General features: G+C 50.0%; 1 protein-coding gene across 3 annotated transcripts in view; it reads left to right on the forward strand.

Moving 5' to 3' along the window:
• Window positions 1–26,465, forward strand: part of RHPN1 (rhophilin Rho GTPase binding protein 1) — a 32,097-nt gene extending 5,632 nt beyond the window's left edge. For 2 of the 3 annotated variants that reach the window (XM_075495374.1, XM_075495375.1), the window contains 14 exons: window positions 5,158–5,276; window positions 9,283–9,411; window positions 12,899–12,974; window positions 13,368–13,445; window positions 14,474–14,598; window positions 14,928–15,094; window positions 15,648–15,835; window positions 16,006–16,162; window positions 18,282–18,401; window positions 20,659–20,853; window positions 21,145–21,221; window positions 22,475–22,621; window positions 23,901–24,059; window positions 24,394–26,465. In XM_075495374.1, the coding sequence (XP_075351489.1) occupies window positions 5,158–5,276; window positions 9,283–9,411; window positions 12,899–12,974; window positions 13,368–13,445; window positions 14,474–14,598; window positions 14,928–15,094; window positions 15,648–15,835; window positions 16,006–16,162; window positions 18,282–18,401; window positions 20,659–20,853; window positions 21,145–21,221; window positions 22,475–22,621; window positions 23,901–24,059; window positions 24,394–24,588 (1,932 nt within the window). In that variant the 3' untranslated portion in view covers window positions 24,589–26,465. The remainder of the gene's footprint in view (window positions 1–5,157; window positions 5,277–9,282; window positions 9,412–12,898; window positions 12,975–13,367; window positions 13,446–14,473; window positions 14,599–14,927; window positions 15,095–15,647; window positions 15,836–16,005; window positions 16,163–18,281; window positions 18,402–20,658; window positions 20,854–21,144; window positions 21,222–22,474; window positions 22,622–23,900; window positions 24,060–24,393) is intronic. The other variant, XM_075495376.1, reaches the window with a different exon arrangement.
• The last annotated feature ends 951 nt before the right edge of the window (window positions 26,466–27,416 follow it).

Consider the following 27,416-nt stretch of genomic DNA (forward strand, 5'->3'; position numbering starts at 1 on the left):
TTGCTTTTGCTCACTTGCTTCCAGTGACTGAGCTCCTGTTCTTCTAGTGGAAATGAAAGAGCAGAAATTAGTCCCTCTGTGTGTGGCTTTGCCCTTTGGACTTGCTGGCATCCACCTCTTCCTACAGGTGATTAGTTTTTTCTGTCATTAGTGCTGGGAGAGCTGGGAGGTGGTGGCCTTCTTTTGGCACTGGGGTCACAAGTAACGCCCTGGGTGTGTCTTGTCACCCAGGACATATCCAGGCTTCATCTCCTTGTGTTTACTGAAGATGGCAAGTGCAAAGTACACTTGGTGGTCATCTCTAATCAAACATTCCCTAAGGACTCAGAAGGAAACCTAACCATGTAATTGCCCTATTTAACACCCCAGATGGGCGCTCTTGAACTGGAAGAGGTGTAACACCACCATTACATCATTGTATACGTTCCCTTCAAAGATAGGGTTTGAGTTGGCGGAAACCTTGACATCCCTCAAAGGGGATGTTTATCTTGGCCTCCTCTGGTAGGGGTCTTCTGGCCTCTTCCCTTTTCTCCCTTATATGGAGGCATTGGCTGAGCACTTTCTGTAACACTGTCATCTTCCCATGCTGAGGGTTGAACACCATGTTATTTGGCAGATGTCTTCTGAGCATAAAACGGCCTTGCTACAATAATACTGGCTCTAATCCTGCTTTGTCAGAGGCAATAAACTTCAGAGCTGGACACAACTCATATAACTTAATGACCCACACCTCATTCATTTTCATGGCTTTCTTAACATACGCTGTCCTCTGTGTACATACAAGCTGTGCTGTTCCCTGGCTGCTACACAATTTATGGCCTCTTACTGGAAGAGTTATGTGCTCGCTTCTCCTTTGTAAAAGCTTTAAACTAGGAAGGCTAAGAAATCTCACGTTCAACCTGGCCACTTCTTAAGCACCCAACTTTACTCTTCTATTGATGTCCCTAGGTGCACCTCAAAGCCCAAGAGGCTGGTTGAAATAACACATCTTTCTTCTGACCTTAAAGGGTTGACCTCAAGAGCTTGTACAAAGAAGAATTAAGCAAGGAAAATCCCTTTTATAACCTAACAGTGGGTTTTGGTGTGTGTTTTCCCTATGCCCCCCTTATGTAAGGCATGCTTAAGTCGGTCACCACTTACTTTAGAAACTCTGCTGTGGTTTTTAGCTTTTGGTTGCAACTTGGAGAGTACAGCCACAGGCGAAGCGTTGGGTTCCTTTGAATGCAAGCTGTTGGAGGATGGGCATGCTCTCTTCTTGACTCTTTCTCTCCCCTGTCTACCTTCTGATTTAAATATGGCCTTTTTTGCTTGTGATGGTGTTTCATTTCATATGTAAGTTAACCTGGGCTAAGCATCTTACTCTGGAGCTGCATCTCCTTCTTGCTCCAGTATTTGTGAAATAATGTCATTTCTGCAATGCTCCAGGAGCAGCTGCAGACTAGGCTTGGTTGTTCCCCACGGTGGCCTTGGCACAATGCTTACATGGGTCCATGCCAGCCAGGGATGATGCTTTGGGACCGTCAGCAGATCCTCTCAAGGCAAGATGTGCTGCAGTCCCGTGGGTTACGGCAGTTACCCAACTTCATAAAGGGTGAGGAGGAAAGCAAGGTGCGGGGAGATCACATGAAGTCCCTAAGGGCAGCAAGTCTCAAGATCCTGACTTGACACCCTCACAAGGCTTTAGTATTACATCAGGTGCTCCAATACCTGACTTTCCAGTACCTTTTTGCTGTTGGCTTGGGAGCCCGGATGGGAATTGATAACTATCTCATTAAATCAGGTTGAAAAGACACCCAGTGTTCAGATGGGGGGAAAAAACCTCGCAGCTCTACAAATGGCTTAGTGTCTCTCGGAGGGAGAATAGAATAGACTATTCCAGTTGGAAGGGACCTACAACGATCATCTAGTCCAATTGCCTGACCAATTCAGGGCTGAGCAAAAGTTAAACCATGTTGTTAAGGGCATTGTCCAAATGCCTCTCAAACACTGACAGGCTTGGGACATCAACCACCTCACTAGGAAGCCTGTTCCAGTGTTTGACCACCCTCTCAGTAAAGAAATGCTTCCTAATGTCCAGTCTGAACCTCCCCTGGTGCAGCTTTGAACCATTCCCATGAGTCCTATCACTGGATACCAGGGAGAAGAGCTCAGTACCTCCCTCTCCAAGTCTAAGCAAATCCAAATGCTGTGATGTCCTGGATGTTGTTGAACCGTGTTTGGTCCCCAGCTGCATCAGCACTTGCAAGCGTTCCTGGAGGGCAGCTCCTTAGTGCCCTTGTGGAAAGCCAAAGTGATTAATGATTATCAGTGCTGCTCTGTTTTCATACTTGAGAGTGGTCTCAGTCATCACGTTTGATACCAGTGACTCAAATTTTGCCCCTTGGTGTTGTCTCAAGCCAAGCATGGGAGAAGTGGGGGAGCTGCCAAGTCAATTAGCTAAACCCCTTAATTGCTTTTGCAGTGAAGAGTTTTAGCGCTGTTTTTTAATATCTTGTAGAGCCATCCTAGTGTCTTCTCATGCCACTCTGCACCTCGCTTCTTTTCTTACTTAGTTTCTTCTTGCCTCGCCTCCAGACAAGGAGACGTTCATGGACTTTCTCTGTGGTTTTGGATAGTCCTTGCACTTGTGCCTCTTCCATCATCTCTCACCTGCAGTTCCTCTGGCCTCCTGCCCATGTATTCAGGTAGTCTTTGCTCTTTTGCCCCCCACCCCCAAAAGTCTTAAAATCCTCTGACCACTTTCAAGCAAACCTTTGCAAGAATTGGAGAGGTCTCAAAGGTGATGAAAGCTCCTGTAGGAAGAGCTGGAGGCAGAGAAGAGGTGCTTTCCACCTCCAACAGTTGCTACTGGGTCTGTTGAGCTTTGGATGGATTTTTATGGCTCTGGAGGCAGAGAAAGGGGGCCTGGATCCTGCTTACTTGCATGTATTTGGATATATTTGCATACGCATTTGGCTTGCGTGTGTCTGGAGCTGACAAGTGCACACAGCTCTCATCTGTAAACCTGAGGGGCTGTTGAAATTTTAATAAGCACTACCTTCTCTTTATGGCTCCTTTTCCCTGCCTTAAGCTTTAACTTCCATATATAGGTTAATGTCTTGCGCTGTATGAAGAAACATCATTGAAGGCAAAATGTTTGTAATCAGCCTTTAATTAATAAAAGAAATACTTGTGCAATATCTTGGACTACATCTGCATGAGCAGCTACTTTCTAGACGAGTTTGGTGCTGTCTCCTTTGGGAGCCTCTGGGTGCTCAGATTTGAATAGTGCCTGCATGGTTGGGTTGGGATTTTTTTGGGGGGTGGTGTGTTTTTTTGTTTGGTTGGTTTTTTGCCAAGGGCCATGTTCAGCAATGACCCAGCTCCTCCTTGCTGGAGAAAACCTGGCATGGTCCCTTCTTGGGCTTCATGGTGTGGGATTCCTCATCCTTTTCCTTTTTCTTCCAATTTCTGGATTTTTCCCTGGGGAGCTAAAGGTGTGTGCAGGATGGGTGGGTTCCCCAGGGCAAATCCAGAAGTGGCACTTCTGGATCACCCTTTCCTGTATTTGCTTCTGACCCAAGATTTGTGTAGCTGTTGGGGTGTTTTCCTTAACTTCCCACTTAATTGCATTTCCAGAATAATCGGAGCCTCCTGCTTCCAGCTTATTCCTTCAGTAATTTCAACAAATTAATAGATTACTGTAAAGCACGAAGCCTGCAGATTTATGGACCAGATGGAGTGACTCTGATTTCATGGTCTGAAATGTACCAATTAGGAGCTCAAATCTTTCACTTAAATGAAAATGTCAATGTTAATCCCGGACCCTTTTCAAAGGGGGCACCACTTAGTGGACTTCAAATATGAGAAATTAATTCTCAGAAAGCTGAAGTCCATGAAAATGCAAAACTTTCCATTCCCTACCTACTAATCAACGCTGGTCTCCTACTCTTTTGAGCAAGGATTTCTTGTTTTCCTTTCCTTCTTCCCCAGAAAAATCAAATAATTTCTTAGAAGTAAGTTTTCCTAGAGTAACACTGGTACCTACAATGTCTTCTGGAGAGGTAACCAAGCATTCCCCTGGCTTATTGGATTTGAGACTGTTGCAACCTATCCTGGAGGATGAGGTGTGACCTGGTGAAGCCCACTGAGGTTTGTACATTAGCTGAGAAAGTGTTTTGGACAGGACAAGAGCAGGCACTGTTGGAGCTCTGTAGAGTCTCTTAGGTGGCAAAACCCCTTCCTGATGTGGAGGTCCACTAGCAGTGGTGGAGGTAAAGCAGTGGGGAGCATTGACTGAAGTGCACAGCAAATGGAGGTTTTCTAAGGGAAGCAAGAAGGTGACATAGTGGCTTTGAGTAGTTTCTTTTAGTGCTACAGTTGATCTTAATATGGTCTCGGAGGGATCTGCCCATGCTTTGCACTGGTGTATGAAAAACAGGCTCGGAGGTCTCCATCCTCGTAAACAGCCTAGCCTTGTGCCGTCCCAAGTTGTTCTTTTTTTTTTTTTATCCAGGGGTCTTTTAGAGGCTTATTTCACCCATCTGAACTGCTCCTTGCACAATGGAAATAATCTCTGCTTGGGCAGAGCTTTTATGGCCTCTGATTCAGAGACCCTCCTCGCAGCAGCCTCTCTGCCTGGGGTATCCCATAATAACCTCTTGCCCCTGCGAGACAGAGGGATATTGCCGTCTGTTATTTCCTGAAGTCAGAGATTAAGCATGTTTCCCTGTCTGCAGAAAGTCCGAGCCAGAGCCAAAGAAGGAGGCAGGGATGGATTTAATTTATTGCTTTGTGCAAATCATTTCTCCACCCCCGTGAACTCTTGACTTGCTGCCTGTGCTCAATCCCCTATAGCCAGCAGGAGATGGGAGCACTTATAGACATAGGATCACATCTGTTCCCAAGCTCAAGGGTTATAGTGAGCTCATCTGCAGCCCCCTGGGTCTTGTCTTGTGTCTGGATGGCGAGACCCTGGGAAGGAGATGTTTAATTCCTGTATCCCTTCAATGGTTGTATTTGGGAAGCCTTTTCTGAATAGCTTAGAAAATTGCTGTAAGCAACGTGTGGTATTAGGTAATAAAACTTTTATTTCAAGTGCAATGCCGGGCTCTGAAAGTGCCATTTTTAATCCCCAAATGGTGGGTTTTTTGGTGAGACCCTGCCCCTCTCTCTCAGCAGGGCTGCGACCCCTTCGCCCAGACCCAGCGCAGCAAACTGCAGCATCGCCGGGCACGGATTAACCAGCAGATCAACAAGGAGATGAGGATGCGAGCAGGAGCAGAAAACCTCTTCAAGTGAGTCTTGATCCCTTAGAGCATCCCTCTGGCCCAGGGATTTGGCTGGGGGTGGAAATATGATCTCGGTGTCCAGGAGGCAACTGATGCTGGCACTCCCACAGCTATGGTAGGGGTTTGCTCAGTCTTCCCTTGACTTTGCAGCATTCATCCTAGAAATGCCTGCCCTCCGTTTGGTGGAATGCTGATGCTGTGCGTTTTAATGAAAAATTATTATTTTAATGTCCTGGAAGCCTGGTACAAAGCAGGGTGTGAGCAGGTGGAATAATGGGAATAAATGTTGAACTGGGGTTGAGCTTGGAGTGCAGTATCTCCTGCCTGATACCCCCAGCAAGTGGGTCAAATCCAGCTTTAGTTCCAAAAAGCCCCATCCCAGTTCTTCCACCAGAGCAGAATTTGAAAATTCAGGTGTGTCTTTGCAGATGGGCACAGGCCAGTGGCTCCTCACCCTATTGGGAGGATGCATTTATGGGTGGTGCAAAAGCTGGTATCTTTGCATAGCTTTCAGATTGCAGCTGGTCCAGCACAAGTAAAGCCAGTGCATTAATGCCTTCCTCTGTAGAGCGGTCATGATGCAATCACATGATTTTTTGCAGCTATTTTATCTTATTTTTTAACCTGAAGATGGCTTTTTTTGTAGCTCTTGGGTGTATCTCATGTTCCTGTAGGATATTGGAGCCCATGTGCAGGGTGGGAAGGTCTGTTAATATAAGAAACTATTATAAGGCTGCCCTAAAATAGGTTTTGTTGGCATGTTTTGCCAGTTTGATTGCCCCTCCCCCCCCAATAAAATAAGATTGACATTTCACTTCTGAACTTGAATAATTTAACAGCAGTGGCGTGTGCCTATTGCACTTGAAAAACAGGAGTAATAGTTGTTCCACCAAACTATAGAAAGAAATGGTGTTTTACCGGTGGATGACAACAGTGGGGCTTCCTGGGGGAGGTGACGTTACAGCCCCCATACCCTGCTGCTTCAACCAGGCTACCATGCCTCATCTAATTAAAAAAAAGGTCATGAAATCCCAATGTGTGTTGCTCCATGCGACTCCCCTTTATTATAAAAAAATAGGGGAAAATGCGCTGGCTCAGCAGAAACGTGCCTGGCCACGGTTTTGGTGCAAACAGTGGGAATCGGAGCCGCATGCAGGGGAGTGAGCAAAAATGTGATGCAAAACACATCTTAATTACTCGGCCAGGGAAATGGACTGATGGGGCGTTTTGGTTTGTTGTGTTGGGGGTTGGTTTGTTTTTTTTTTTTTTTTGCTGGATCAGCAGTTTGAATGTCTTTTGGTAGCAGCCACTTTTCCTCCCTCCCACAAGTCCGCTTTGCAGCTGAGTAATAATGTGGGTTTCTGGGCACTACGGTGCTCAGATCTTATAAAATGTGGGAAATCGGGGGGGGGGGATTAAGCTTCTGCCTGAAATTAAAGGCTGAGCGGGGGGATTATGTTGTAAGTCTAAAGGTTATTGCTTAAAAATTATAGACTTGAGTTGCATGGAGAAACTTCCTTTGCATCTCTCTAGGCTAGTGCTAAATGCAAATAGAAAAAGCTGTGGGTTGCCCAGCTTGGAGCAGAGTTTGCAGCTGAACTTGCTGGTTTCTTTGCCTCTCAAAAAAAAAAAAAAAAAAAAAACGAACAAAAAAAACCCCCCACAAACCCCCAAAAAACCCCCCTCAATGCTTTAAAAAAATAATCTCCTGAACTGTTCTGTTCAGCATATCAGTCCCCTTTCCTGGAGAGGTTGCCATGAATGGTGTGTTGGAAAAAATGCACGTGGTGTTTTCTCAGTGGTGTTAAGAGGGTTTGTTTGCTGGATAAATAAATGAGCAGAGGCAGCGGAAACCTTTTCCTTTCTTGTTCAAATACTGGGGCTGAGCAAAGCAATTGGGGAGATAAAGGTGTCGCCAATAAACCAGTTTCTTAAAAAGAAATTAAAAAAAAAAAATCAGAAATCTTTGGTTGGTGTTTGCTAAGCAAACAGCTGATAACTTTACCGAGGAGGCTGATGGAGACACGTAGGCTCTGTGTGCTCATATGGAGACCGGTGCTTGCCCCGGACAGGGAGCACAAAGTGCATCAGTGCAGGTTTGCTCACAGAAAGGATCAAATGCTCTCCTAAATTACCTCTCTGAGAGTTACTGTGCTCTTAATTGCTGCATGTGGCACTTGCAGAGTGCAAACTGAAGTACCTCAAAGTGACATTGAGCTTTCAAACCTTAACCTGGTGACAAATCCTGGAAAAACTTGCATGTGCATGCAAAATCCTGCAGAGCAAAATCAGGCTTTGCAGGGTGATAAGTCCTTTCTGCTGCAGAGCAGGGGTGAAAGCACTGGTCAGAAATATATCATGTGCATATGGAAAATGTTACCCTGGTGTCGCTAGGTTGCAAATCAGCTATTGGTAATATAAGAAATTTAAAAATATATATATTATTGCCAGCTGGGAGCAAGAAGGGGAAACTTTTTTAAATTCATATTGGAAGAAAATTGTAGCGACAGCAGTGATGCACCTGTGTCCTGGAGGTGGTGTGATGTGTGGAAGACTAAAATAGCCACTAAGTACTAGTTTATATGGAAAAAGGATGATTACTGTGCTGATACTGTATGGGGAGTTGCAGAAATGCTGAAGGATGTTTAAATGGAAGCGACCGAGGAAATCTTTGGACCTGCTGTGGTCTTGCTTTGTTTAGAATAAAAAAATGCATTGGTCTTGGGGAAACCCCAGCAAAGGGGAATCAGGGGAGGAGACACTAAAGGACTAGCATCTTAATACAAAAACAGCATAGCTCCTTCTACTGCCCTGGGCCAGGTCAGGGCAAGGCCCCTGAAGGATGCTATCCACAAAAAACACAAGTCGAAGGCAACGTGCTCTGCAAAAGCTGGGGGGAAGCAGTGCCCTGGCTGAGCAGAGCTTGTGCACGTGTTGTTTTTCCTGGACCCCGGCGTGATTTAGTGCGAGCAGCCAGAGCCCCTTTCAGCCAACGACTGGACTGCATGCTGCCAGCTCTGGGTTATCTCTCACTGCTTTCCTTCAGAGCAGATAAGAAAGTTTTAATCAGCCTGGGAGCTTGTCTTGCTGGGAGCAGGCAGCTGAAATCAATCCGTGGTGTTTACATCTCCTGATGTGCGTGAGTGGGGAAGGGAGGGCAGGGTCCAGCTGTACTGATGGCACAGCAAGCCTCTTCTCTTGCAAAAGGGTTGTTTGCACCCAAAAATAAGATTTTCCTCCTCAAACGCAAGCATAAAGCACTTTTATTTGGTGTGGGTGAGCACCTGGAGTGCTCATAGCCAAATCTGAAGCTGCACTGGAGGTGGGAGCATGGATGGGCAAGGGGAAGGTCGCTCTGGGGCAGGAATAGCAGGTTCATCTGAGCAGGGTGCAACACTATAATGAGTTTTGCCTGGCCTCAACCTCCATGGCACAGTGGTCTGGATGCTCTGGCTTCCCTGGTCCCAAAAGGCTGAGAGAGTTGGGGTTGTTCAGCCTGGAGAAGGGAAGGCTTGGGGAAGACCTTCTTCCAGCCTTTCAATACTTAAAGGGGGCTGATAAGAAAGATGGGGACAGACTTTTTAGTAGGGCCTGTTGCAATAGGACAAGGGGTAATGGTTTCAAACTAGAAGAGGGGAGATTCAGACTAGATCGAAGGAAGACTTTTTTTACGATGAGGGTGGTAAAACAGTGGTGCAAGTTGCCCAGAGAGGTGGTAGATGCCCCATCCCTGGAAACATTCAAGGTCAAGTTGGACGGGGCTCTGAGCAACCTGACCTAGTTGAAGGTGTCCCTGCTTATGGCAGGTGTGTTGGACTAGATGACCTTTCCAGCCCAAACCATTCTATGATCATATGCAGAGCAAGAGGCACAGTTCTGCAGGAAGGTTTGGATGGATGCACATGGTATTGCACTGCTGGATACCTTAATCTCTATCAATGCAACCAAGCATTGATAAATAAAGGTGTTTATGAAATGGGGGAGGTTTATTCCATACGGTGTTGTCTTGCAGGGCCACCAGTAACCATAAGGTCAAAGAGACGGTCGCCCTGGAGCTGAGCTATGTGAACTCCAACCTGCAGCTGCTGAAGGAGGAGCTGGAGGAGCTGAACAGCAGCGTGGATGTGTACCAGAACGACAGGTACACCGGGCAGCTGAGCCAGGCAGGCAGCTGCCTGTGGTGTGGGAAGAGCAGCTTGCTCAGTCGGGATTTTATTTTTATTATTATTTTTATTTCACTTTCGCTTTTTCTGGGAGCAAGGCAGCCTCTTGCCTTGTGCCCGTTGCTCTGCCTCCCTGCTCTGCGCAGAGCTTGGCCCTCTGGCAGTGACCACGAGGTGGTGGCTGGAGAATAGGGGAGGACTTGGGTGTGGGCCAGACTTGCTGGAAACAGTTGTGGTTTGTTTTTTTTTTATCCTGGGAACATCCATGTTTCATCTATAGAGCTGCAAGGAGACCAAACTCAACAGCTTTTCCTGGGAGATACTTAGGAGGCATTTGGTGATGGATGGTGCATTCTCTGGACACCGATGTCCCAAAGCAGGAGGAATAAGTCAGAAACAACCATCTCCACTTGCACCATCGCCCTTTCCTGAGCATCCCACTAGAGCATGAGTTTTTTTCCAGCAGGTGAAATAGGGTATTTAGCAGAAGAAATTAAAAGCATGGCTGCTCAGGTGTCCGACCTCCTGTTCTGGCTGTTCTCAGAGCAGATTACTCACTGATTTCTTGTCTCATTGAGGGTATCAGGTTATTTTTCTCTCTTTCCGAGGTTAGACCTTTTGTTAATTGAAATGCTCTGTCGCTTTGAAATGCTTACCCAGCCAACTCGGGCTTGACTCACCAGAGCGGTAATCCTAGCACACTCACCGGCAGCAAACCAACATGCCAGGGCGGCTTGGCAGTGCCGTTTTGCTGGGTGAGAAAAGCAGAAATCCCCAAGGCAGAACAGACCGTGGATGCTGCAGCAATGTGGGAGCCACTGCCACTCCTTCCCTTCTTGAGATGGATGGGTGGATGGTGTTTGACACCAAGCTGAGTGGTGTGGTTGACATGCCTGAGGGATGGGATGCCATTTAGAAGGACCTGGACAAACTCAAGAAATGGGCCCATGTCAACCTCATGAGGTTCAACAAGGCCGTGTGCAAGGTCCTGCACCTGGGTTGGGGCAATCCCCAGTATCAATACAGGCTGGGGGATGAATGGATGGAGAGCAGCCCTGAGGAGAAGGAATTGGGGGTACTGGTGGGTGAAAAGCTGGACATGAGCTAGCAGTGTGCACTCGTAGCCCAGAAAGCCATCCGTATCCTAGGCTGCATCCAAAGAAGCATGGCCAGCAGGTTGAGGTGGGGGATTCTGCCTCTCTACTCTGCTGTCCTGAGACCCACCTCGCCCCCCCTGGAGCACTGCGTCCAGCTCTGGGGTCCCCAGCGCAAGACAGACACGGACCTGTTAGGGTGGGTCCAGAGGAGGCCACGGATATGGTCAGAGGGATGGAACACCCCTGCTGTGAGGAAAGGCTGAGAGAGTTGGGGTTGTTCAGCCTGGAGAAGAGAAGGCTCTGGGGAGACCTTCTTGCAGCCTTTTGATATTTAAATGGGGCTTCTAAGAAAGATGGGGACAGACTCTTCAGCAGGGCCTATAGTGATAGGACGAGGGGTAATGGTTGTAAACTAAAAGGGGTAGATTCAGACTAGATCCAAGGAAGAAGTTTTTTACGATGAGGGTGTTGAAACAGTGGTGCAGGTTGCCCAGAGAGGTGGGAGATGCCCCATCCCTGGAAACATTCAGTGTCAGGTTGGACAGGGCTCTGAGCAACCTGCTCTAGCTGAAGATGTCCCTGCTCACTGCAGGGGGATTGGACTAGATGACCTTCAAAAGTCCCTTCTGACCCAGGCCATTTGCTGATTCTGTGTCCATCCATGTGCTTTTCCCAGCACATGGCCGCCCTCAGGGGAGTATTGCTGTGCTGCTGGGAGCAGAGAGAGGTGCAAAGACCAGGAGAGCGTCGGTGACTCCATCCTGCAGATTGCTGCAATGATATTTAATGTAGGACCAGGATGATCTGGATGCAGGATTGTGTTAGGGTCTTGGTCTCTTATGGGGAGAAAGCCAAGGGAGCCCATATCTCCACCACCCTTGGGTGTTTGCTGCATTCAGAGGGTGTATTGCAGTCTCTGAATGTAATTCTGGATGTTGGTCCTTCTTCTGTGCTACAAGTAGGGATGCATGCAACATCTCCCTTGTTGCATGCATCTTTCCCAAGTTCTTCCCTATCAGGGTTGCTGGCGTTTCCAACCCACCACTTGTTTGCCCTGGTTTAAAAAGAAAACAGCAGTAGCAGCAATCCCCAAACCCTTCTCAGGCCAAACAAAAGCCCCTTTGTTTGCTCCAGGCATTGGATTCAAGCGGAAATCTTGTTAGGGAAGGAGAGAGAATGGCTTTTATGCACTAATTACAGCTCTTGAAGCTGTTTATTCAGTATGAACAGATGAAAATGTGGGTGCAACCTCCCTGCCCCGCTCCCCAGGTTTTTGCAACTTTGCCTCTTTTTCTCCCTGGACTAATGAGTGATGTGCTAACAAGTTATCACTGGTTTCTGGAGGTAATGAGAGGGGGTTGTTGTGCAAACCTGGGATGGCGAGGGCTTGATCCTGCCCTACCAGCTTCCCATTTCTCACTCTGCTGAACCTTTCTCATCTCTTGAAACCAGTCCCCTGGGAGGCAAGGGTCTGGGGATGAAGTTACATGGCTCAGACATCCCTGAGGGATAGGTGGGTATTGGGGAAAGCATTTGCGGAGCCGATATGAGCTGCAGGTACCACCACAGGTTCCCATCTCCCATCTCCGTATACAGGAGCTGGATGATGGGTACCGCTTTGGGGCTCTTTGCAGGGCTGTAAGTTTCGGCATGCTCCAGGCTCTGCTGCTTAAACAGACCATTTCTTTACTTCTTGGCAGCAGAAAATCAAAATAGCTGCTAAAGCCCCCAAAAGATGGTCCTTCCTGGCTGTCATCCTGCAGCGCTTCTTCCTCGGTGCTGCACAGCTACCTTGTTTTAATGTTGAAACATGAACCATTCTCCAACTGGGTGTTCCCAGAGTCGTCGTCATCTTCAGTGGTTTACAATATCGAATGGGCTCTGCGATAAGAGCTATTATTAGACAACTGCTTTTAATAGAGGTAGAAAATTTCAATATCAGGTGCAGGGCTGCAGCCTGAGCAAGTCCTTATCAGCACTGAAGCCCAGATTAGCATGTAGGAGTGGGTGAATCTGTGACCTGTGCTCGCCTCACACCCTGTTCCCAAGGGCTCGTAATTAAAGCAGCTTTGTTACTGGAGCCTATTTTGTTGCTATTGTACTTGTTATGGAGAGAAAAGCAGAAGCTGGTGGAATAAGGGTGATGGGTTTGGGTTATTTTCTGTGCACCCTTCCTCTCGCGCTGCTGTTCCTGACATGTTGGAAAGAATATCCTTCTGCTGTGCAGAGTCAAGTCCTCTTCTAGCTTTACCTTTAACAGGAGCAGCACAAGCCCAGGGCAAAGAGCTGCTTCACTTTAGTCCCTGACACACAGGGTGTCTCCGAGGCTTCTAGATCAACCACCAAATAGGTTGCTGTCTTCTTCCAGCGAGTCCATCAGTGTCCCCATGATCCCTTTGGGCCTGAAGGAGACGAAGGAGCTGGATTTGTTGGTACCGCTGAAGGTGAGCATCAGGGTTTTGCATGCTCGATGCGATGCAAGATGATGGAGGGGAGTGACCGTGCACTCTGGGGGATGTTTCAGCACATGGGTATGGTTGGGCATTGTAGAGGAGATGCTGCAGCAATGCAAAACATTTTCTATTTTAGAACAGCTGAAAAATACATTTATGGGGAGGAGCTGGACTTAAAACATGGGCAAGTGGGAGATGAGGGTCTGGAGATGCTGGAGAGCAAGAGCCAGGCAGGGGAGGAGATGGTTTTCCCTGGTGCAGGTTTCCTTGTGGGGAGAGCTGGCACATTGCTTATACAGAATCAGCCAAAGTCACCCTTTAAATCACGAAAATCTATTTTGAAGGGTGACTCAGGGTTTTCTTTTCTCTTGTTTCCCCATCCAGGATCTCATCAGTGAACACTATGGAGAAGAGGGCATCTTGTTTGAAAAAGAAATCAAAGAGTTCATGGAGCTGCGGCAGGTCAGTGTCCCTTGAGTTGCAGAGTCTTGCTTTGGCTTGTCCAGAAACTCTCTTTGGAGGTGCCACATTTTGCTCCAGGGAACCCCTCATCCTCTCTCCAAACTGTACCCTTATCTTTTTTTTGTCTCGGGGTGTGGAATTCTCCTGCTACAGTGCTCTGGTTCATAGGTTACAAAATATTACAGACATTCAGTAATTGTTTTCTTTCCCTGTCCTTTAACACCCTGCTAACCTAGAACTGAACAGCAATAAAAGTTATAATGCAATCCATTACTGGTTTATGAACGTTAGTTCACCCCCGGCAAGGCTAAATGACTGTTCTCTCCAGCTAGTGCTTGGAGAAAAGGAAATAGAAAGCAATCTGGTAAAGGTGAATTTTCTCCTCTCCTCTGAAACAGCTCTCATAAGTAACTTCAAGTTTTGCCTTGCTGTGAAGCTTTGATCTGGGAGAGCGGAAAGAAAGAGGCTTGCTCAAGCCCTTGTGAAGGGCCTGATCCTGCTCTTCAGGCTGTTGGAGAGGAGCCCTGCAAAGCCAGAAGCTGGGAAAAGCCCTGCGGTTAAAACTAGGCATTAGGAGAGCTCTCACCCTCCTCCCTGTGTCAGGTCAAAAGCTTAAGGGCTTTTTTACTCAGTGCAAAACATCCTATTTTTCTTCCCTAGCATTTATTTCAGCAGACTTTGCATGAGTTTCTCTTAAAAAAAAAAAATACAATAATCCCAGCTTGGCTTAGATGAGCGTTGCCCCCAGCACGGTTCCCAGGCTGCTGGCTGTGGATTTGGGTGCCCCAGCACTGAATTGGTGCCTCCTTGACCTTTCCCGGGGGGCTGCCTCCCACTGCTGCACAGCATCTCATCTGCTGTTGATCTAATCCTATTGATCATATTGATCTGATCCTATTGACCTAATAACTCAGGTGGAGTTTCTCCCCCCTGGGCTGGCCAGCACATGCAGCTCCATAAATGCCATATTTCCTTCCTGTTCCCCCCCCTCTCTTCCCACCCACATGTCTCCTCTCCTGTCCGTGCAGGCAATGCGCACCCCAAGCCGCAACGAAGCTGGGCTTGAGCTCTTGATGGAGTATTACAACCAGCTCTACTTCCTCGATAGCCGTTTCTTCCCTCCCACCAAAAGCCTGGGTGTCTTCTTCCACTGGTTGGTGCAGCTTTCCCCATCCCACCTGGGGCATTGGGAGTGGGGAGGGAGGGAGTGGGGACCAAGCCTCCACAACGGGATTGCTGCCTCGGCAGCAAAGCCGGGGCAGGTGGATGCAGGGAGCTGGGTTTTCCCTTTGCTCTGGGCTTGCTGTTGCCCTGGGTGGATTGGTTAGGGGAGGTCAGGGAAAGTGTGTGCCCCACGGGGATGAGCCGCGATGGGAACAGTGACTGCAAGCCCATGCAAAGTGCTGAAAACTCTCTAGGGTCCTCCTGCATCCATGGGCGAGGACCTGGGGATAGGCAGCTGTTGTCTCTTCCCTTCCCCAGGTACGACTCCCTGACAGGGGTCCCGTCCCACCAGCGAGCATTGGCCTTCGAGAAGGGTAGCGTGCTCTTCAACATTGGAGCCCTGCACACACAGATTGGAGCGCGGCAGGACCGCACATCCCTGCCGGGGCTCAACCAGGCCATCGATGCCTTTCAGAAGGCAGCCGGTATGTGGGTTTCCCTCCTTCCCTGGCTCCCCAGGAGCATGCACGCAGCATTTCCACAGGGTGGGAATAATCCTCATGAGTGCAAGAAGGGGAGGGAGCAGTTGTGCAAAGAGGGATGGGGACGGGGCATCTCCAAGGGACCACAAACCAAGCGCAAGTTGGCACCGTGCTGCTTCTGTGGGTTATGAAGAGGAGCCGGCATGACCCAACAGCTGCCCAAAGGGCTCTCCCTTGTCACACAGCAGGAGTGGGGTGTCCCAGCTGGGGAGATGAGAGATGCTGATCAGTCTGTGAGCAGCTGGGGAAAAAAAAAGGACCCTGGGACTGTGATCACCCAGGGGGAGGAGAAAGCTGTGGGCACAAGGGTGGTTTAGATAGCAAGGGAGGGACCCCAGACCTTTTTACCCACTGGTTATGGTGAGATGTTTGATGTGTATGCTGGGTTGCTGGCTATTCTCCTCTTGCACTGCTGGTGGGGAAACCTTCATGGTCTGAAAGTCTGACCCTCCTGCTTACAAGCCCAGTGGCTACCAGGAGCTTCTCCCTCATACAGGTGCCTTTAACTACTTGAAGGAAAACTTCTCCAATGCTCCCAGCCTGGATATGAGCGCTGCCTCCTTGAACATGCTGGTGCGGCTGATGGTTGCTCAGGTCCAGGAGTGCGTCTTCGAGAAGATGACCTTGCTGCGTGCCCAGCACGACTTCCTTGCCCGGCTGCACCTCGCCCAGGAGGCGGCAAGGGTGAGCATCTCAGGGAGGAGAGGACTTGGTGGGGCTGTCACCACTGGAGAGGCTCCTTCTGTGGTTGGCAGAACCCCCCAGGAGAGGACAGCCTGCTGTCACTGTCTCCTGATGGATGTCCTACATCTCAACCTATATGGCTTAGCAGCTTGCCTCTTGACACCCCACAGGTGGAAGATGTCTACTCACTGGTGCACCAGACAATGACCCAGGCCCACGTGAAGGATTACGTTCCCTTCTCTTGGACCACCATGGTCCACGTCAAGTCGGAGCATTTCAAAGCCCTCTCCCACTACTTTGCTGCCATTGCTCTCTGTGACTGCCCCGGTGAGTGTTACAGCTTGGATGCCGCTGCCTGCTCAGCCAAGTGCTGGCTCCACGTGGTAGCCTGGTGTTTGGGAGGGACTGCAAAAAAAGAAGTGAAGGGAGGGGTGCACAGGGTAGGTGGGTACAAAACTTAAAGTTTTTGGGATGCTCTGAGCTGTTGATCTTGCTTTCATGCACAGGGCAGATTTCCCCCATATTTCTGGTTTGCACAGTGCTTGCAAAGTCCTTCTAAGAAAGTGAGCAAAAAGGTACTGTAGGGATGTCACCTGCTGTCCCCTTTGTGGCTGGGTGGGTAAACGGGGTGGGGGGGGGTCAGCTACTTGCTGACCATGCGTGTGCCGGTGTCCTCGGTCAGGCATCCTCCAGAGGCATGCTGGTCCCTATGGCAGGTCAGCTGGGGGCTTCAAAAAATAAAAATAAAACCAAAAAAACCCAGGATGTCCCTGAATGAACTGGTCCAGGCTACTTAAATTTAATTGCTAGCCTCATGGCTGGCTGCCCTGGGTATCCCAGGATGTTGGGGTGCTGGCAGCAGGGTATGCGTGGCTGTGCCGGAGCTAGGCTGACATGGCTCTGCGGAGCCAGCTGGAGCATGGATGTAGGATGCGACCTGTGATCTCCATCTGCGCCATCACCGACACCCGTGCAAGCAATTTTGGGTCAGGCAGAGGATCTGGGGGTGGGCAGCCGATGCTCGCTGTGACCTGTGGTGCCGACCCATCACTTGGTGGTGTGGCTGAGGACAGGCTGGGGGACTTCTTGGGGGATGGCTGCCAAAAGCAGTGCTGTGCTGGTGACGGTGATGGCTGCCAGACTGTCCCAGTATCCTCCCCCACTCCGGAGCCTGCCCAGAATCTTGCTGCCGGGCTTATGCCGTGTAGGCGTTGCAGAAGCAGGATTGAGCAAGGAGAGCTGCTGGGGCAGAGACAGGAGAGAGTGGGGTACTGTGAAGCTGGAGCGACTTAAAGACAGAAAGGGCAGAGGATGGTGATGGGGCTGGGTTTGCATGGGGTTACAAGGGACAGGGCAAACCTTTCCCCTAAAATTTTGAGGCTGTTTGCCTGGCCTAATAACCTTAGGTGCTGAGGGAAACATAAATCTTCAGGAGATGCCTAATTTGGGTGTTTGGGGATTTTTTTTTTCTCCATCCAGAGAATGCTGTTGAGATCTCCTGTGCCTCTCGCTGCCTCTCCCTGACCACCTTGTTCAGAATGAATCCTTTGCTCCCATAACCAGCTGGCAATAAACTCCTTATGCTGCAGTTTAATCCCCTAGGGATGCTGGCACAGAGAGGGTTGGCATGGAGAGAGCCAGTCCTGGAGCTGCTGGTTCCCAGCCCGCTGGGTGCCTATGCTGGGGGTGCTCACCAGCTTTGAGATCTCCTAACATTCAGACCAGCAAGTCCACAAGGCTCCCTGGAGCCCTCTGGGTTTCTTCCTATTGCACCCTGTGCCCAGGCGAGGAGGCTGCCATCCAACCCTGAGCTCCCTGTGAGCCAAAGGGGATTAGAAACAGCTTTGACTGGAAATAAGGGTGTAAAAATCATGCGTACGGAGCCCAGCGTGGTACTTGGAGCACCTGTGCAAGCTCTATCCATCTCAGTTTCTCCATCGAAGGACCCCCTTGGTTGCACTGCAACACTCTCTGCCTGTGCAGGGGTCCCAGGCACAGCAAGGGGAGCTCAGCTCCCAAATTACACCTTAATCTGCCCAGCTCTTGTGCATTAGTTGTTGTCTGACTTGGCTCCATGTCACTAACCTCCAGCTAGGGAAAACCCAGGGCTCCTGATTTCCAATCCTGCTTCCAGACTGGAGCAAAGAAGGGAAGGAGGCAAAAGAGCTGGATACTTGTGCTGTGCACAGGACAAATCCTGCACTTGGCTTCAAAGCCTGGTGCAGCCTTGAATGTGATAACTTCAGCAGCAGCTTCCTCTCACCCAACCACAGCCTGCAACGACCAACAAGACATCACTGATGGGGAGAGGGATGAGTTATCAGGGCCACATGAGCATGGATGTGGCTTCATGGTCCCCTTGTCTCCACCACTGTGGGGGTCCAGGTGGCTGAGCAGCACCCTGACTTCTCTCTAAGCCCATCCCCACCCAATTTTTTTCACACAGTGCCATCTGACGCTGAACTGCCGGAGCAGGAGAACGCTTTTATCCAGTTCCACGTCACCATGCCAGAGGGACCGTCGCTCCGTGTCCTGCTGCAGGACCCCGAGGAGAGGAGGAAGCTGGGTAAGTCCATCCATGGGGGCAAAGCCCCTGGTTCTTGTGATGAAACCTTGATGCATGGGCAGTGAGCCCCATCGTAATCCTACCCATATAGCCATGGTCTCCACAAAGGAATGTGATGAGCTGTTGGGGGATGTCTCCGTGCAAAGACACTTCTTTTGGCTTTCTTTGAAAAGAGCCTCTCCTGGCAAGGCAGGAAAGTGTCACAGTTCCTTATTAGGGTGTTGAGGACCAACTCATGGTGCTTGCACCAACCTGTCCAGCCGAGTTTGACAGTAAAACCTCAAACACAGAGGTGTCCTGAGCCAGGTAACATCACCCAAGGCAGCATGGAGAAATCCATAGGGACACAGAGATCCTGGAGGCTCCTTGGCTTGGGCTTGCTGCTGACTTGGTTTCATGACAAGAAGACACAGCAGATGCCAGGGGGTGGTTTTTTAGCTGCATCAAAAGGCTTGGGAGACGAGAGCTTCCTCCCATGCGGATTTTCAGCTTCAGGGAAAAAACAGAGCGTTGCTTATTCAGCTGAAGTTGTGTTTTGGCAGCCACTTCCCAACCAGGCTGTAACAAGAGCCAGCTCAATGCCCTGGTTTTGGGGTGTCGTGTCCTGTTTGCCTCCCCCACGAGCTGCCTTTTGGTGCTCTTCCCCTCCTTGCACATGTGTGAAAGGAGACAGGTCCCACCAGGAGTGAGTTTGTCATGTTACTGGCTGCAGCAAAGTCCTCCCGGCTGCTCAGCCAGATTTCACTGCTGGGGATGGGAGGTGGAAGACATGCATGAGGAGACTCCTTAAATGGACCCCAAAACCCAAGTGTTATGGTAACACCACCCCAAGACCCTCAGCTGCTGTCATCTGGTTTCCTGATTTGCATCAACCCAGCTTCCAGCTCTACCTGCTCTTCTTGGGGGGAATGGGCTCTGTTCAATGTCTGCTGGTGAAAAATGGACGTGCAGATGCCAGCCTCGGCTCTGGTTTTGGTTTATAGGAAGGGGACAAACTTGCAGCATTAAAACCATCTCCCTGATGGTGGTTTTTTTTTTTTTTTTTTTTTCCCTTCCCTTGTCTTCTAGTCTTATAACATTATCAGACATGGTATATTCCACCATCTTCAATAGAGTGGAGCCAAAAGCTTGCACACCTTTCATGCTCAACCTCTATTCCCAGTGATATCTTGAAAATCGCAGGAGGTGATGATATTCAATAAAACATAGTTGCTTTCTTGCCCATGGATGGGGCTAGCCGTGGGTGCTTTGATAAAATACGATTTGATTCCATTTGATACAATTATTTTGGAGAGTCTCTTCCTCTCTGGTTTCCATCCAGCCTCAACATACTTCCTCGATTGCGACTTCTTGTGAGGGAAAGCAGAGGTCTTCAGGCCGCTGGCTGTGGTGCTCATAAGTCTGGAGCAAACTGCAGCCATCTCCCTGGCTTATGTTGCCACCGTGTGTCCTAAAACTGGAAATGCTACAGGCACACGTGTTTCTGTTACGTCTGTCTGTGTGTGTGTGTATATATATATAGCTTTTTCGGTAGTTTAGCGTTGGATACAGGCATCTTAGTTGCAGTCTCTTGCAAAGGAGATGTTTGCATTGATATCCATGGGTCATCATGACTTCATCTCTTCTGGCCGTTTTTCGGCCACTCCATTTCCACAAGGGTGGAAACACTTTGAAGGCAAGTTGAGAGGAGCAAAGCAAGACCAGATGCTGAAGAAGGTGGAAAGCAGGACCTGCAGGGCAGGGAGAAGGCTTTGCTTAGCTTAGAAAAGAGGGAGATGTGTTGCATCTTCCTGAAGCTAAAAGGCTGTCACCAGGAGGATGGAGCTCAATTGTCCTCCATGTCTTCCCCCGGGGGACGCAAGGCAATGGAGAGAAGTTAATTTGTGGAGGAGATTGAGGTTAAGCGTTAGGAGGGACTTCGGGGGCGGCGCAACATGGTGGCAGCTCCTTCGTCAGTGGTTTTCAGGAACATCTGCCAGCTCTGCTGCCGGCACCGGGGGAGTGAAGTAGGTCACCCTTCAAGGTCCCTTCCCAGCCCTACATCAGGGGCTCGAGCTGACGGCTGGGACCTACTCTATTTAGCGCACGTTGAACGCCTGGCAGGCTGCAAACGTGACTGGGCTGTCCCTGAGTCACGTCGGGTGACACAGCCGCGGAGGCTGCTGTCATCCGTGGGCAGCCAAGCGAGCGGAGCGGGAACGGCGGCGGTGGGGCTGCTCCGCTCCGCTTGAGCTGCGATCTCTCTGCTCCCTTGCAGGCAAAGCTCATCTGAAGAAAGCCATCATGAAGCACGAGGAAGCCATGAGGATCCACGGCTTGTGCAAGATCCTGCGGAAGATGGATATCCTCCAGGAGGTCCTCTCCTTTGCTCACAAACGCTCGTTGAGCAAATACTCAGAAATCGACCATGAGGAGGACTTCTTTGAAACAGGAGATGCCCCAGACATTCACCGTAAGTGTTTTTTTTTGGGGGTGCAGCTGGGGAGGGGATTTGTGGCAGGTTACATGGGGTGGGCAAACTCCACGGTGAGTTTGTGGCATGTTGCTGTGGACCAGAGCTCCCTGCGCAGTGGTTGAGCATCATGGGTGGGAGTGGGGGCTCCAGGCTGTGTGTCTGGCAGCTACCTGAGCAGGTCCCAGGTCTTATGGGTCACACCATCCCTTCCGGGGCGCACGATGTAGAGGCAGCAGCTGCCGCAACTACCTGACCCCAGTGTATGTGCGTTTCTCTCCTTACCACCAGCCAAAACGCACCAGAAACCAGAGATAAAATCCCCCAACTTCTCCCAGGTGAAGGTGACCGACCTCTTCCACAGGCTGGTATGTACGGCTATGGGGTGGAGGGTGCCCCGAGGGAGCAGACATCTCCTCCTCCTCCCCTGCATGCTCTGCTTGCCTGGTTTCCTTCCTCCCCACAGCCTCTTCTCCCTCTCCCGGTGCAGCTGCTGCACTCACGGGTGGCTTTCCAAGGAGGACAAGCCACCTCCTTGCAGGCAGGGACCTGTGCAGGAGGAGGGGTGGGAGGGTGCAGATCTGTCTCTGCAAGACCGAAATGGGTCGCAAAGCTCCTCCGGTGCATGCGGGAAGCAGGCACAGGCATTTCAGGTGGGCTTTACCCGAGAAGGACTGAAGGGACCCTTTAGAGGAAGCTTTTTGGGGGAGCAGAGCAGGATGATGCCAGCTGAGAGGCACCAGGAAAATCCCACCGGGCCTTTATCCCTACTCTCTTTAGGCTTACAGGGTCCCGGGGAGCAGGGCTGAGCTTCAGGGCTGCTGTGGGACCTGGCTGTGCTGTCCCCATCCCCCAGGCACCCCAAGGGCTGCATAGCACCCCAGGGAGAGCTTGGGCATCTCTGCTTTTGAACAGCCCCAGGGCAGACAGGTATATCCTGCTCTTGTGGGAATAGAAAAGTAGGAAAAAGACAGGAGAATAGGGAAGATCTGGAGGGGATCTGACCCTGAAGAGGTGGCCTGTCCCACTGCCTCGCACCCTGCTGCTGGACCACCCCAGCCAGGCTGCATTCCCCCAGAGCCAGGCAGCGGTGAAAAACCTCAACCCCTGTCGTCTCTCCTTGGGTGATGGGTGGTTTTTTTCCTGAAGGGGGGAATTAAGGAGCCAGCTCTGCCCACTGGAGCTTTCCGTTTCATTTGCTCCAGGATTATAGTGTGTAAACTGATGCCAGCTTACTGACTGTGCCGAGACCTCCTCCTGCCTTGCAGGAGCAGGGCAGTGCTGGGAGGATGTCCAGACCTAAGCTCTGGGCAGAGGGTTGGACCAGAGACCTCCTGAGGTCCTTCCCAACCCACACAAGACTGCTGCTGCTTCTCATAAAGCCAACATCCGACATGGGCTTTCAAGCACCTCTAGCCTTATAGTGCATAAATCTGCATTTTGGGGCATGCAGGCAGGGTAAGAGATCAGACAGGCTCAAAATCACATCCTTAAAGAAATGCAGAAGACGGGCTTTCTTGCTCTGCCTCCTCCCCATCAGTGGGTATTTTGCAAGGTTGCACGTCTCCAGGGAGTTGTTCTTGCACTGAAAGGTGCTTTCCATGTTTCTGCCTTACCCCAGGGACCCCTTTCAGTTTTCTCGGCCAAAAACAAGTGGTACCCAGCGCGGAGAGTCCATCTGATGAGAGGAGAGAACGGTTTTGGGTTCACACTGCGAGGAGACTCCCCCGTCCTCATTGCTGGTGTCATTCCAGGGGGCTGCGCTGCCGTGAGTACCCCAGGCTCTTTCTGTCCCTGTGGGGATGTTGGAAGTAAGGTGTCAAGGGTTGCCTCAAGGGGTACCAGATGGTTTTAGGACTTAACACTCAGTTCGTAAGTGCATTGGTGTGCTCAGGTGGAGACTTATCCCTGCCAGATCTCAGCCTGGTGCTTGTAGATGGGCATCATGAAAGAATTGAGATTTTTTTTTTTTTTTAGGAGACTCTAAGGAAAAAATGCAGAGCTTAGCTCAGTTTTTAACTGCTGGCAGCCTCATTTTGGCAAGCACCCAGCTGCCTTCTCCCCCATTTTGGGATGTGACAGTGGATGGAACAAGATGGCAAGTCTGAAATGTGAGTTATCTCAGTGAAAACTCACTGTATGGGCTTTCTGATGTATCAGGGGCAACTTTGTTTTCCAGCAGAAGCTTGCTGGAGCATCCTGGTGGGATGCCCAAAAGGTCTCCCCCCTCCCTCAGCACTGTTCAGCATCAACCCTGCCATCCAAAGCCCAGCATCTCTGTAACAGCCTGTTCCTTAGCAGCAGGATCACATCCCTTTTTGGGAGACTGAAATCTTCTTAAGGGCCATGTATAGTCCATATCTGGACCACAGTTGCGTCCCCTGGGCCACTAACGTTCATTGCACTCAGCTAGGGTGGGATTGACCTCCAGCTAGACACCGAAATGCGGGTGTCCCTGTGTGGACAAGCTTCTAAACCTCCATTGCAGCTGGTCCAACACGTCCTGGCTGGGTTGCTCCTAGCTCTAATGCTGTCCCCACAGCCCCAAGCTGGCACGTGCTTTCCTTAAAGCATGTCAAGAGCCTTGTTGATGCCTTGATGGATGAAGGGTGTGCAAAGAACCTTGCTGAGCCTGCTCTGTTTTCTCAAGGATCAAGGCGTGCAGGCAATATTTTTTTTTTTTCCTGGAGACATGCAGCGTTTAACCTTTATCAAAGAGTTAGAGCTGGATGCACTTTTTGCAAGGCTGCAAAAAGTCACGGGACTGGGAGTTTATAGCGTGCTGGATGTCAAGCGTAGCCATTGCCGGCAGCTGCAAAAGAGGTCCTTAGTCTATAGAGCATCCCACTTTTGCATGCGTGCTGCAAAGCAGATGTAAAATCTTTAGGATAATAAAGGCATCTTGTGCTGTAGGTGGAGGGTAGACCCCAATGCTCCCTGTGGCCCATGTCCCCACAGGATTGGGACCTGTGGGGTGGAAACCAAGCAGACTTTGTGCAGCAGCATTCATGAGCTCAAACATGCGCATCTTCTTTCTTCCCCCGCAGGAAGCCGGGCTGAAGGAAGGGGACTACATCATCTCAGTGAACGGCAAGGACTGCAAGTGGTCTAAGCATGCCGAGGTGGTACAGCTGCTGAAGAGCACTGGAGAGGAGGGAGTGGAGATCAGTGTGATAACCCTACAGGCCTCGGAGGGATCGAAAGCCGTAAGTCACGTCCCAAGCCTTAGGTGGGATACTGCAGGTCTTCGGGGGGAGAGACTGGCTGTGGTCTGCTTAAACAAGGCTCTGCACTGTCTCCAGCGTGGTAGGTTAGTTTGCAGCTGGCTTAGCAAGTGTGAAGCAGGATTTCCAGGGATGGAAAGCTTTGCTCTTTCAGTTAGCCTCAAGCCAGGCACTGAAGCAGGTGACTCCACGGGGGGCAGAGGTTCCCCAGTGTCCTGCTCTTGGGATGGAGGTGCAGGGCTGAAGCCAGGCACTGTATTTGCAGCCCGGGTGCTGCCCTGGCTTCATGCCCCTCTCCGCTCCACTTCCCAAACAGGCAGACAAGAAGGCAGCAGCGATGTCCTCGGGCAGTGGAATGCTGAAGAGCAACAAAGAGAACAGCCGAAAGAGCCTGATGAACAGCAAGAGCGCCAGCACGCTGCTGGTCTGGAGCAAGAAGAGCAAGCGGAGCAAGAAGAGCACTTACGGCATCCCCTTCACTGCAGTGGGAGACAACGAAGCCATGTACTGAAGCGGCCACCGGGCTAGGTCATGTCCCATGAGCTCCGGGGCTGGCTGCCTGTCAACCCTCGCAAGTACCGGTGGCCTGTCCGGGCTGTGCTGGTGTCGGTGCTGCAAGGACCCCCCCCGCCCCGGGGACATGCCGCTGGTCGGATCCTCTCCGAAGAGGCGAGCGATGCACAGCACCGGACTCCTCCATCTTCCAGCTCCTGCGTTTAAACGATCCTCAGCTAAACAATATGGGGAAACACTGATTTTTTTTCTTAAGTTTTAATTTTTTTTTTAATGCTTTTAAGGGGTCGGGGGGAGCTGTGCTTCGGTATAAAGCAGGGACTGGTTTGTGTCTTCTGCTCAGCGCGAGAAGCAGCCAAACCAAGCCCCAGCCATTAAAGCAAAAGCTGTAACCTTCTTTAGCGTCTCCTAGGCTTTCTCTACGAGGTAGAAGACAGCACTGCTGCCACTGCTCGCCGAGAGCTGCTGGCAGGGCTGGATCGTTCAGCAGCTCCAGCTGGAGGTCACCTTCAACTCCCCTTTTTTGGGAGAGGGGATAGTGTGGGCACCGATGACTGGTGGTGATCCCATCGTGGGGTCCGACGCAGACCTGCCCAAGCAGCACTGGGCTGTGCATCTCTGTCGTGGTACCAGTTAGGGATGTGCCAGTGAAATAGGTTGAAGTTAGGACGGGTTTGACCCTGGTTTTTTAGTGCTTTTTGGGGTTTTTTTGTTTTGTTTTTTTTAATGGACATGTAGGTTGGCCCAGCAAATACAGCCCAGCTGCACAGCCTGCTTCTTTGGAAGAAAAGGGAAAGACTTAAAATGCATTTCTTGTCTCACTTTTTTTAATCAGTAGAGGTGGATTGCCCTAAATATGTGACTAGATTAATAGCTAAGAGCCTTGGGTTTTTTTCTTGGTATGAGATTAAAATTCCAGGAAGATAGCTTCTCCAGATTATTAAACTACTAAATTTGTGCTAGTATTGGATCTTGCACACGTTGCTAATACCCTAACACTGTGCTGTCAGCATTCGTACCAGAGCTGGGCTGATGGATACATACATCTTGGTAATTGTACTGGAAATGCTGGGAGACTCCGAATACGCGCTTAGATATATTGGCAAAATTTTCTCAATCCCATTTCTGCCTTGTGCATTATTTTTCTGAAGGATAAAGAGCTGTCTGGTCTTCAGTGCTTGGATGATCTTGGTAGGTATAAAATACCCTTCAGAGATGCAATTGTATTTTTGTACTTTTTAAGTCGTGACAAATTTGTAGCGGTAGCTTAATGAAGTGAATGTGCGCTGGCAGCAGGATATCGTCGTGAGAGCATCCCCCCGGCATCATACCATGACTTCTCCTAGGTTGCTCAGTGCCCACATGCCAAGCTTTTGGCCCTGGTTTTATTTAAGGAGAACTAAAGGAGGGCTTCTAGCTCTGCATTTTTGACTAAGAGGCCTCTCCATAGACGGAGACATCATCAGACCGGATTACAGATCCGGCTGCCACCATGAGGCCATCTGGTGCAGTCCGCTTTCCTACGTAATCTTGCCAGCTGCTTGGTGCGGGAGTGGTAAGGAAGGGGGTAGGTTCACAGAAGAGGCCACCTTGCTGTTAAAGCAGCCCGGCAGCATCTTCCCCCGATCCTAAATGTGTTGCCAACACGGATGTCTCTGAGCTGGAGATGTATTAATTTAGAAGAAGCATGCACAAGCGGCGAGCCTGCGCATCGCGTTTCCACCCGCACCACCCAACTCCTCCATTGGCATTGGCAGAGGGGTTGCGTTTTGTGCCAGTTGGATAATTTCCCTAACACCAGTGGTTTTGTTTTGGTTTTTTTTTGGTTTTGTTTTTTTTAATTTGTACATGGACTCTCACCTTTTATGGATTAAAAAGCACTGATTTGAAAACACTTTGTAGCGTGCATCTCTTGTGAATCACAGGTGGACTGGGTATACCAGCCATGGAGGGGAACAAGCCCTGGATTGGACTTGCAAATGGGTTGTTTTTGGGTCATTTTTACCTAAATCTGGAGCTGTTGAAGTTAGGAGAGATCATTTGGCTCCTGTACAGCCTGATCCAAGACAAACTGAGCTCTTAAGCATCCAGATCAGCCCAACAGCCCTTGGTGTGCCATCATCTCCAGTGTGGTGTAATGGGAGCTGGTGGCGTTGTCGCATTTCATGGAAGTAACATGAGAGGTGGGGAGTGGGGCTCAGGCTGGACCCTGGGGGAGCTTTTCTCCTGGAAAAAAAGAAAACTGTTCAAGAAATTCATCTTTGCTTCATGCAGTATGTTTTGATCTGCTGGTTTGGGGTTTCCAAAAAGGGTTTCCAAGCCCCTTGTTTTCAGAAGAGCACACCAATGAGAACAAAGGTATCGCTCCTGCTGGAGGAGCTCACTGGTAGCTGGTAAACAGCAAAGCCTTGACATGGGACTCTCCCTCACCCCATTTTCACTTGGGGGTCTGTGTTTCACTGGACCTCACCTCCCTTCCATCCTCGGAGGAAGACCAAGGGTCCTGGCAGCCAGATGAGCCCTTTGCTCAGGGAGTGTGCACCCCATTGTACCCCAGGGCACCCCACAGGAGGTTAAAGGACAGAGTAACTCCTCCTCAGAGACACAGAGATGGGTTTAAACCCCCTTAGATGAGAATGAACCAGGGTCAGTGCTTTCAACAGTGGGTTAATATATAAAAGGGTGGTGGGGAGCCTCTCTTTCTCCCATCTGCCAAGCCAGGATTAAAGTGGCATCTGACTTTCTTTGACATATTTTTGTAATTTAAGGTGTTTCCCCTTTCATCAGACCTCCTCTAACCAGCACCAACCTTAAAGCCCTACCAAC

This window comes from Mycteria americana, chromosome 2, assembly GCF_035582795.1.
Source record: "Mycteria americana isolate JAX WOST 10 ecotype Jacksonville Zoo and Gardens chromosome 2, USCA_MyAme_1.0, whole genome shotgun sequence".
In the NCBI taxonomy this organism is placed as follows: Eukaryota; Metazoa; Chordata; class Aves; order Ciconiiformes; family Ciconiidae; genus Mycteria; species Mycteria americana.